Below are 12,082 nucleotides of genomic sequence, written 5' to 3'. Positions count from 1 at the left end.
AAAGGTGAATCCAACCAAAATATATCCTATTATTAATGTCCAACGTTAGCATTGTTAGCAGCTAGCCGTTTAAACCAGTTTAGCATATCCAAACACAATGAAAACAAGTCCAGAATTGTTTTGTTCTGTGTGTATGAAAGATTTAATGATACACAAACAGATAGAAGTGCTAATGAACTGTGTGATACTACTGCTTTTACTACTGTTGTTGTGCAGATCAGCCATCTTGAATTTTGAACTTGGATTCTGGGTTATTGATGCTCTCCCAATACTCCTTCACTGCACTGAATGTGGATTGCTTTCTGACATAAATGCTTGGAAAATTCTTGCCAGACACCACCAGTCAGGATCATTACCACCCACAGAGATATCCACTATGGTATGTATGTGTATTTTTGCTACACGTGATACATGTGGATTGAGGAATGTAAAATGTCAGTACACTGGCCAACATTCAACCCCATTCACAAGAGAAATCCTTACAACTTATACAGATGTGGGCATTCCCAAGTTGTCCCCTGAGGTAACCATAGGGCTGCAACTAATGATTATTTTGGTAGTTGATTAATCTGATGATTGTTTTTTTTGATTAGTCGATTAGTCAACAATTATTTCTGCCATGTCCTTCATCTCTTAAAATGATAGAAACAGCTAACCATGAGATTTAAAAGGCATTTAAATGTCTAGATGTTATATAATCATGGAAATTACTGATATATGGCTCTGGAAAAAATAAGAGAGAAATTAAAAATAAGGAGTTACTTTAATTTTACCAAATTGAAAACTTCTGGAATATGATCAAGAGGAAGATGGATGATCACAAGCCATCAAACCAAGCTGAACTGCTTGACTTTTTGCACCAGGAGTGACATAAAGTTATTCAAAAACAGTGTGTAAGACTGGTGGAGGAGAACATGCCAAGATGCATGAAAGTTGTGATTAAAAAACAGGGTTATTCCACCAAATATTGATTTCTGAACTCTTAAAACTTTATGAATATGAACTTGTTTTCTTTGCATTATTTCAGGTCTGAAAGCTTTTGTAATGTAGCTTTTTGTAATGTAAACTGTGTAAGAAAGCCATTTACTCATCTTCTATTGCGCTGTCCTCAGCAGCATTGTCGGTTATATTGACTAATCGTTGCAGCCCTACAATCAAAGAATTTATACACTGCTTTTTCATCTGCTATGTAGTATTCACATTATAATCATGCACATCACCAGTCGCACACAAGTTTCAGGTTTAATTCAAAGAACTGAATTTATTTGCCATGATAATCATGAGAAAGCACTCATTTGCTCACATGTACCATAAGGGGTGATCATACAGGGACATAGAAACAAAGAGACAATTATATACCATTATAAAATGTACAAATCTACAGATTTACCCTGATAAAGTTATGGCACTAAAGCAGTAAAGTGTACACAAAAATCAGACTCAGCTTTGATCAATTTTTGCGGTACATCTTAAAGCTAATTTCCAACTTTCTTCAGTCATTTGAGAGCAAAATGGCTTCTGAATAATAAGAAGCAAATATATATATCAACTCATTGACAATACAACTAGTACAACTGCACTTCATTTAAAGCTTTTTTGAATATAGCAAAGGAACTGCACATTTGGGCTGGCTTGTCATTAACATTAATGTCACAAAAAATATAGTGTGATCAAATATAAAGGCTGTTGTTCCACATTGGCAAATGTATGTAAAACCAATGCTTTACCAATAAAACAAACAAGCAAAAGTAGACCTGTCACGATAATTATATTATCAACTTATCGTACAATATATGGGCCTGGGCATGACCTCAATCATTTTTGCTGACCTGTTGTTCATTTTTTTTTTTTTCTTCAAAGCAAGGACAGCTAATTAATGTGATTGAACCAGTATTTTATTTTAGTTGTTATATTTTATTAATGTTTTATTTAGTTAGGATGAATATTCTTTATAATTAAAAGTGCATTGCTATTAAAACAGTTTGTAATTGCATTATTATACCATATCATTACAATGTGGCATAAAATTTACTTTTAAAAATGACAATATTCTTTATTGCAACTATACAAACAAAAAATATATATTTTTTAATTGTGCCAGGCCTACCCAAAAGCTTCCAGTCCCTGTGAAACCATCTGTACACAAAGTACAGTGTAAATCATGTTGCCAAGGTGATCAAATTTTGTAAACTTTAGGCATGACTGGATCTTGGATTACTTATGATGTTACTTAACCAAGCTAATCCAATGCCAATGAAGCGTCTGAAATGGGAGCTGGCCAGTACAGTACTTTGTTTTCTTTTTGTGCCACACGAGAAGCACTTAACACTCAAAGAAGTCACAAGTGATTTACTGGGTGGCCACCAACAACAGCAACAGCTGTCAAAGCACTGAGCTGAGTAAGGAACATCATGGCACCGTGACCTCAAACTTTAGACGTGGCCACTAAAGAAGTACCAGCCCATTGATTTGAACTAGGGCATAGCGTTACTTAGAGAGAGCGGGAAACGAAAAAAAAAAACAAAAAACAAATCAACATAGGAACAGATCTTAAGTTGATAACCAGTGTTATTAGCAGGTTCTATTCACCAGCATGTGGGTGCCATTGTGAAAATAAAAAAAAACTAAATCATATCTACATTAATCTGACATGAGTAAATAAATACAAGTCTTGTGACATAGGAAGGTGGAGCGCATGATTCAAAACCAGAACCTGGTTGGTGAACAAGGGGAAAATCTCAGAGATATCCAAGCATACAGAGTTTTCAATAGCCAAGTAAACCTGTTTGCTGACCAAACTGAAGCAGATAAAGAGTTCAGAACAGCTGGGACAGTCACAGCTCATAAAACAGCTCTTAGCAGAAAAGCTGGTGAAACTGCCAGGACGGTAGCATGGCTCATAGCAGTGTAAACATGTCACTGAAGCAACACTGCTCCCACCTCACACTCCTGACCTCCACGTCAATAGCAGCTCCTCAGTCACTTATTAGCAGTCCATCTGCCTGAGGCACCCAACGTCCACTAAAGCAGCCAAGAGTCACTCTTTGTCACTTTGTCCATTTGCGTCGGTGAAGTCGCCCCTTTGCTTCTTGCTATTGAACACACACGTATTTCTTCCACCAGGCCTTGGAGAGCATCTTCATCTTATCAGCTGTACTGCGAACCTTGCGTTCCCGCCTGGCTCGCCTGTCTGCCTGCCGAAGGCCGGCAGCAATGGCGGCGTCAAACACCTCCTTCAAGTTCTTCTGTGTGAGAGCCGAGCATTCGACGTAGGTCACGGCACCGACTTTGTCTGCAAGAGTACGGGCATCCTGCTCTGGAACAGGGCATTCTCGCCGCCGTGCTAAATCGATTAGCACTTTAACGTCCTGCCGCAGGTCACACTGTGTGCCCACCAGCAGCAGTGGAGTCAGAGGGCATCGCCGGCGGATCTCAGGCACCCATTTCTCGCCCACGTTCTGGAAGGAGGCAGGGCTAACCACACTAAAGCAGAGTAGCAGGACATCTGTGCGCGAATAGCAGAAGTGTCTCAGCTTATCAAACTCGTCCTGAGAGAGACAAAAAAAATAAGAGAGAGATAAACAGGGTTAGAAATAGATTAGACTAGACAAAACCCTATCAAATCCTACAGGAAGACATTACACACTGAGCTGCTTTGAGAACAACAGTCATATTATTATCCCAGTTCCAGTTAATGCAGACTTATTTTTTTTGGTTGTTTTATATAAAGAAAGAATATTCCATAATAAGGTTAAATCCCATCAAGCACATTCAATTGTAAAATCCACCCTGGAATTCCAAATCTCTCTCTAAATAATAAAATCCTTTTATTAAGCTGCAGGGTGTTTTATAATTCATGGAATCAATTAACTCGAACTTTATAGGTTGGCCCACACTGGAAACATCCCACAATTGCTGTGGAACAGACTGTTCAAACTGTAATCTTTTTCGAATGTGCCAAGACGTGCAACTCAGGCACACCCTGCCCCCTCGCTCCTGCCCCTATAATGTGAAAATCAAGTAAATTAACACTATAGATCCACAAAGCTTTAAAGAACAGGGCCTCTCAAATCCTTAAGAACACAGACTTAGCCTGGCTCAGACAAGAGCGCTTAACCCTTACCTACCCAGTTTCTTTATCCCTTCTACCACTATTGTAATACAACATATATACACATACATTCTGAATCCCTGAAATATACTGTAATGTCATTAAAAAAACAAATCTGTGTTTGGTGGACAAAGGAAATGTGATAATACTTAATCAATCTAAGCAAAGCCCATTGTTTTTACAATACCAGCAAGTGTGTTTTTCTGCATTTGCCATGACAACTTTCCTGTGTTTCTGCAATCCACACGAAAGCCTGACCTTCTGAGTGCTGTAGAGATCTGTTATCTACTGACTTTATGTTTGCCCAAGCTTGCCTTTCTCAGCTCAGCTGTATGAGGGGATTTACTGGCTGTGTACCGAAAGGGCAGAGCCGTTTATTGGTTAACCTATACAGTACACAATAAAGACTTATGATTGTTTGGAGAGTGAAAGAGTTTAAAAGGGTTCAAAACCTGTGCAAAGAAATGCACTCAGTGTTTTAAAAACCGAAAAGACTGCAAAAAAGATCAAATATGTTAAATATGCAGAAGAAAGTAAGTTATTTTCTAAGCGTTTTAATACAGAATATTTTGTAGTTTCTGCTTTTAAAACTGTGGAATGAAGAGATATGCCTGGAGACAATATGTTGTAAGAAAGAATGAAAAGAGAATCAAAAATAGAAGAGCGAAAGAGAGAAATTTAGTTCATTCATTCATTAAGAATGAACTCGGTAACTGTTTTTTTCCCCTCCAACCTTTCTTAGGTTGCTACACAATATGGCGTCACTTCTAATCTGTTTTAATTAGCTGGGTCTTGCACTCCATCACTTCTCACTCACTGAAAATCCCCTCCACATCCACCCCCCCTGTGACTTACAGAAAAACCTTAATTCTGCTCCCTATCGCAAGGTTGACACACTTGCATGGATAAGTGCTGGGGACTAGAGTGGACATGGGGTGAGTTCAAGTTCAACAGGAACACCGTGGGGCTTTTCTAGCCTCTGCTTACAGTGATACAGTGTAGGAGTTTGTAAAAAAAAAAAAAAAAAAAGACAGCCTTGCAATGTGTCCTTCAGGCCTCAGACAATTCACAGACAGTGAAGGGAGTGAACCAGTGTACTCCCTTCATCCTTTCTGAACTGCTAAGCTCCAGACAGGGAGTGTAAGTGTGGGCATACATATATATTCAGCCTCTCTCCTGATTGTGGAGAATGAATGTGTGTATGTGCCATTTTTTGGTATATTTTAGGACTGTTTTTCTTATTTACTAAGAAAAGTAGGCAAAAAAATGTTGCTGGTTTTACCTGTCCGGCAGTGTCACAGAGTTGCAGTCTCACTGGGTGTCCATCAACCTGTACGACAGCTGCAACGAAGGGAAAAAGAAAAAAAAAAAAAAGTTAGAGAGAGGTGAGTCATTCTGCAGCCCACACCCACCAACATACACACACCTGCAACCACTTGTACACCTTAAATGTTATCATTGTGTCCAAACATTCGAAAGAGTGGAACGAGTAGGTCAGAATATACCCCATTACGTTTACTGAATACAGTAAGCAAGCTTTGACAGCACTAATCACGTCAAACAGAAACTACACGGAAATAAAGCCTGTCTGCAGAAAAAAAGCAGGCCTTATCATTTGACCAGCTCCATTGTGTAACAGTGCCCAAATCCCCGTCATTTGATCTGCCTTTGATTCTGCCCTTTCTCCCCGAAGTGCCACCTGTGGAATTGCATAATGACTCTGAAATCAGTGTCAGATTCACTGTCAGATCTGGTTCAAAGCACAGGACAATGACATCACTTTGGGCCACTGCCTTACAAATCTCAGTGGAAAAATAACCCCATCACACAGGGGTAAGATGATCTCTCACTGATTTTGCAACAGGTTGGACTCATTGGACTTAAAGGGACAAACTTTGAGGAGGATTTTAAAAGACTTAAAAGATGTTTTACCAATTTAGGCTAAAAGTTCATTTTTTCACTCACACTTTTTACACTGTGTTGCAAACTATGTGCCTCACTCATCACTGATCTAATAGAATTCAGTAACAGATCAGCAATATTACTCTGAAAAGCTTGATAAATATGGCCCAATGTTCCTTATTGAACAACAAAAATAAATTCTCCTATAAAAAGTTGTCTTCAAACTGTGCCACAGGTGATACACAAAACACCCCAAAGTATTTAGCTACTATATTAAAAACAAAAGAATAGTACAAGTTTCTGGCAAATCAAGAAATATGGGCAGCAGGGGGATGTTCAAATCATAGGGTTTAGAGAAACTGAACAATTTGTTATTGTAACTACTGTTTAAAAACATTGCATCTCTAAAATGACAATTTTACCTTTTTTTTAAAGCATTTTTATTGGTCCATTTGTTCTAAAATAGCAAATATATGGCTATATATTCGTTGTACTGAACACTAAGCCTCCTAGAACAGGAATAGTACACGCTACATGGCTTTAATCAAAGGGGACTTTTAGATAAAGTCGAGTAGCTACTTTGTGTAGTCTGGTGCTTCAAACACAGAGTTGGTAAGTACCCAATGTAACAGGGAAAACGGCTTATCAAAAGCTAAACTCTGTATAAAAGTGTGAGTCAGACTCATGGTCAGAGGTTTATGAGAGACATTATCGCTGACTCATAACTCCACAGGTTCGCTCTAAAGCGGAAAATAAAGCAGAAAGTGCTGCCAACAGACTTTTATCTTTCACAACAGGAGAGAGAGCAGGTGGCAGCGCTTAGTCTGTTAGCCTGATATCTGTTATTAAACACGTTATCTAAGCTAAACTAGTTAGCTTAGCCAGAAGTTAACGCAAAGTAACTAACGGCAGCGGGCCTAGTTAAGCTAACTATAGGTTAGCTAACTAACCAACTTCTCTAGAGTAACTAGCTAGCTAACCTAACTGGGTTTTCTAACACCTTGCAGTACTAACAACTTATTTTAGCCAAGTTGCTTCTGTAAGTAAGCTATATTTCAACTCTTTAAACCACATGTTTTGTCATTGTAAAGTCATGCCATGACTATAATTTTTGCTAATACCAATTTCTGTCGTACGTAGAAACTGGCTGACAGCTCTGGAAGAACCAATCAGCGTCAATTTCTGAATCAGTTTCTCTGATTTTGCTATTCATAGGTATATGGTTGAGTAAAATGAACATTGTTGTTTTGTTCTATAAACTACGGACAACATTTCTCCCAAATTCCAAGTAAAAATATTGTTATTTAGATTATGTATTTGCAGAAAATAAAAAATGGCTGAAATAACAACAAAAGGATGCAGAGCTTTCAGACATCAAATAATGCAAAGAAAACAAGTTCATTTTCATAAATTTAAGAGTTCAGAAATCAATATTTGGTGGAATAACCCTGATTTTAATCACAGCTTTCGTGCACCTTGGCATATTCTCCTCCACCAGTTTTACACACTGCTTTTGGATGATTTCATGCAAAACGTTAAGCAATTCAGCTTGCTTTTATTCCAGAGGTTTTCAATTTGGTAAAATCAGAGAAACTCATACATTTTAGTGGTCTCTTATTTTGACCAGAGCTGTATGTAGCTACATGCCACTTAGCTATTTACTATTTATTTGCTTATTATTACTGTCAGCCTATATGCAATAACATCGGTTACTGCTTACTGTGAGATATAACTGGGGAACCATTGGATTTTTTTTTGTACAGATTAAAATTTGTATCTTATATTGTATATTTCCTGACACTTGTGTTCTTTCTTCTGTACTGCTGTGACGTTGCAAATTGTCTTCTTATTTTTATCTTATCAAATTATATCATGTCCAAATGATTGTGGATACTTCTTCTAATGACAGTTTCAGCTACTTTAGGTTCACCCATTGCAGACACAAGTTCGCTCTGGATAAAGGCGTCTGCTAAATACCATAAATGTAAATGTAAGTTATATACACACACTAGTTTCTGTACAGACGTCCTGTCAGGACTCTCTTGAGCAGATATCTAGGCATGGGCTAGAGGGGTATATTTTTTAATCCATGTCCATATCTGAGGTTCAGTAAAACACAATAACACAACGTTAAATAAGAGCTAAACTCTATTATAACAATGCAGTAATAATTTTTTTCCCAAGATATGAGTAAGACAATATGTTTTGGAACAATTTCAACATTAGAACTTAAAAACTAACCCTGAACGAGTTAAAATCTGGTTTAACTCACCAGAGAAGTGGTCGAAAGCTGTGGGCACGTATTTGGTGGGGTATCCGTTGGTCGTGTAGCTCACCACCAGGCTGGTCTTCCCCACGGCTCCGTCCCCGAGCAGCACGCACTTCAGCGCCCGCTCGTCAGAGCCTGACTGCCGGGGAGGCTTCGGGTGGTGAGGCGGCACCGGCGGAGCCATCAGCTGGTTATTCATTCTGAATTTTAACACGCCGGGTCTGCTCTGCACACCGATCTCTCACACACTCCCAGCGGAGTGAGTCGGGAAAACACCATCAAAAAGTCCTCAGAGGGTCTCCCACTGTCTGCTATCTTAAGAGACCACCAGGACAGGAGCAGCAAAGCAGAGGATTATATCTATGTAGCGAGTAGTTCCACAGATCACTGCCCTGTGCTGTCCTGTTGGGGTTTCAGGAGAAGATCCGTGTAACCAGTGTCTTCATAGAAACTCTACAAACTGAGTTAGATACCTACACTAGATTACTATGGAGTGAGAGTACTCGTGGGTGGAGATCCTACACATGAAGCTGCTCTCTGAAGACTGAGGGGCGTTTTAAAGGCATTTCCCCTCCCTTTGCAGGACTATTCCTTTCCCAGCCTTTGATTGGTTGAAAGTTGATGACCTCACATCCCCGAAGCTTCATAGTCATCTACATTTTCATATAAAATGTGATGATAATAAACATGTGCATTCATTTTGCAAAAGAAAATACAGTATTTCTTCTAGAGGTACATTTTTTTTTATCTTACATATATATTGATAATATTGATAGGAATAATGCTTGGCTGTTACCCTTTAAATACGGCATCTGTAATAAAGCAAAATAAATTCATTTAAACTCCCTTACACTGTTCACTATTTACCCTGCATCCATAGTAAATCTTATAATGGTAAAAATATTTGTTCTTTTTGTAAGCAAAGCAAGAAAACCTTTATTCATGAATTTTTCAAGAAAAGAAATACAGTATATTCCTGTTTCTTTTTGCAGGCCCAAAAGATTTAAAGAAATATTTCCTGATTTATTATGAATGTGTCCCTTTTGCCCCCCCCCCCCCCTTTCCTTTTATTATTATTTCTTTTTTATTTAATTTCAATGCTGATTATTGTTTTTATTTTATATTTTTCCTTTTAAATATGGTGATAATAATGTATTACTCTTTGTATGATTGCATATGTTGCTAGGACTGAAATAAAATAAAATAAATAATCTATTCATGTAATTATAAATGTCAAAACCCCTCATTCTAAAGTTTCTTAGTTTGAAAGGACTATTCATTTATTTTTGTATTATGTGATAAAGCTGGTTTCAGAGTAGATATAACATATAAGATATAAATATGTAATTATTGGTTTTAATTGCAATGTCTTTACTGTAATATATATTTTAAATCTGCTTATCCACTTTGGTAAATGTTATCCACATTGGTCCACCAGCATGCTCTCTTGGACAAGTTAATCATGTGTGTAGACCACCATTAAATTCTAAAAAACATAACTATTGCTGGTCAAAAGCTACACTGCTCAGCAGTTAACCAATTTGAGCCTAGGATTATATCACCATCTGGTGGTCAACAATCTAAACTACAGGCACCATACTTCATGGACGAAAATATTGAGACACCTATACACCTACAGGACAAATTAACACCCCATTCTAAAAAGAATGTGAAGTTGTTTTGGTTTCTTGCACAGTGTTTTAGCCTAGTCATATACTTTATTTTACTTCTAATTGAAATTCTCAATTCAAAATGTGGTGTAGTCCAAGACCAGGCTTAATTTATATATTTTGGAGTGTGTTTGTTTGACTATTTGCCTATTGATCCAGAAGAGCATACTCAAAAACTAATTAGTATTAGTAATAAATACAATTAGGACATACCATTATATTATCCGCCTTATGGCCTGTAGATTAAGGTTAGGTTAGGTTAGGTTAGTTTATTTATACCCAAAGGTAAATTTGGTTTACAGTATATGAATGGTCCAAAACTATTTTTTTACTGATAGTCTTGCAGTCTCTTCTCTAATAGTGCTGTTAGGACCACATATGAAAGTGACTCAAATCTGATTTTTAAAAATCAGATTTGGCACGTTCATACAGCCATGAAAAAAAAAACGATATGAGCCACACTGAGCAACAATCAGATTTGAATCACCTCAGCCTGGTAATGTGAACATAGCCTTAGAGATTGCTGCTTTAAATCTACCAAAAAAAATGTATGATTACAACCTGGGCTTGTATTATATCTCAACCTGGTGGGCAATACTCTAAACTGCAGGTACCACATATATCCCAGTTTGTATTCATTTCTTTTTCAGTGACTAGTAATGATCGTGACCAGCAGCTTCTGGCTAGAAATCACGTCCACATTCAATGCATATATCCTGTGGGTCAGTGAGCATTCTTTAGCTTCTATGAGACATGACAGACATCATGGGACACAATACTGTTTCCTGTGCAATGATATTTGGCATGTCTGTGTACTGTTTATTGGCTTCACTCTTCTTTTCATTTATGTAATATACCCATAACATGTTGTGCTACATGCAAACAAACCAACCCACTTGTAAATTTGTTCATTTTTAAGATTTATTTCCAACATATTATTGCAAGATTCAAGATTTGTCTTTGCTTGCTAGAAATACAAAAAAAGAAAAACTAGCTTGTTGGCTAGTGGGAGAAATCAAGATTTGGGGACAGCAGAATCACCAGCATTAAAACCTGTACTGTACACTGTAATAACAGTGTACAGTGTTCCAGGTAAATAACACGTGTATCTAGAACTCTGGTGGTTTTGCTGTGCACGCATGTGAAATACAGTACAATATCATGTTCATATTTTTTTCTCTTTTCTCATTCAAGTTTAGTTGAGGTGTACAATTTTTATTGGACAAGGGCAAAATAAAGGATCGTCGAAGAAGCAGCACAGAATGGTGGATCGTCTTTGGGCACAGCAGGTTACCACAATACTTCTCACCATAATTACCTTAATCTTTACAGTATCTTTACAGTGTGTTAAAGAGGCTACTAGTGACAGTTTCTGTTTCCAAACAATTTCTGTTAAAAAGACATGATTCAAATGTGTTGAACTTTTGGACATAACTAATTACATTATATCTAAACAGAAATAACTAAGCCAGTGATTGTGTTTATTAAATGCATTTGAATCATGTCTATTTGAAGCACGTTTCTTTTAATTTTACTTTCCCTGTACCAACATAAGTAGCTAACACTGACCATTAGCTTCACGTGCAGCTGTGTGCAGCTGTTGAGAAGCTATTTGGCCTACATATCGATTGTGTTCCATCACCATAAGTCATCAAAACTTGAGACTTTCCTCATACATGATACTTACAATTATAACAAACAAAACTAAGGCATAAAAACAAAGTGGAGGCCAATGTGAACTGATTTGATTAATACTAGCATTACAGCTTTTTGTGTGGAACTTACATAAGTTAAGTTTAATGCATTTGGTGATATACAGTATATATAAAAAGGTATGGATTGCATTTAGGAGACTATTTAAGGTAATTTGTGACAATTATGATCGAAGAGTTTATAGTACAGAAAATATTCTGTGTCTGTATAAGGCCTTTGTTTTTTGCTCTAACTCTTCTGTTTCATACATACCGTTTTCCTTCTGTTAAAGCCTTTTCACAGTAAGACACTTTATAACCATTTCTTAAGATCAGGGTGTCCAGTCTTATCTGAAAGGGCCTCACGTAGCTGCTGGTTTTCATTCCAGCCGAGCAGAAGGACGTCATCAGTTGTTTGAAGACTGAGCCACTGATTAAA

At 37.4% G+C, this 12,082-nt stretch overlaps 1 protein-coding gene across 1 annotated transcript; it reads right to left on the bottom strand.

Moving 5' to 3' along the window:
• Positions 1–1,234: 1,234 nt before the first annotated feature.
• Positions 1,235–8,838, bottom strand: rhoub (ras homolog family member Ub). Its single transcript, XM_007260902.4, has 3 exons — positions 8,286–8,838; positions 5,394–5,452; positions 1,235–3,548 (listed from the first exon to the last, which is right to left on the bottom strand). Exons 1-3 carry the CDS (start codon positions 8,479–8,481, stop codon positions 3,093–3,095), a joined length of 711 nt encoding a protein of 236 aa, XP_007260964.2. The 5' UTR covers positions 8,482–8,838; the 3' UTR covers positions 1,235–3,092.
• Between the last annotated feature and the right edge of the window lie 3,244 nt (positions 8,839–12,082).

This window comes from Astyanax mexicanus, chromosome 18 (assembly GCF_023375975.1).
Source record: "Astyanax mexicanus isolate ESR-SI-001 chromosome 18, AstMex3_surface, whole genome shotgun sequence".
In the NCBI taxonomy this organism is placed as follows: domain Eukaryota; kingdom Metazoa; phylum Chordata; class Actinopteri; order Characiformes; family Acestrorhamphidae; genus Astyanax; species Astyanax mexicanus.
Note: the sequence above shows the minus strand (reverse complement) of the source record. Positions and strands in the feature narration are given on the sequence as shown.

Bases quoted from the DNA above. Each gene is read 5' to 3' on its own strand.
- rhoub (XM_007260902.4), bottom strand. From the start codon at position 8,481: ATGAATAACCAGCTGATGGCTCCGCCGGTGCCGCCTCACCACCCGAAG. The intron at 5,453-8,285 runs GTGAGTTAAACC...CCTTCGTTGCAG, and splicing joins AGCTTTCGACCACTTCTCTG to CTGTCGTACAGGTTGATGGA. The intron at 3,549-5,393 runs GTAAAACCAGCA...TGTCTCTCTCAG, and splicing joins TCTGTGACACTGCCGGACAG to GACGAGTTTGATAAGCTGAG.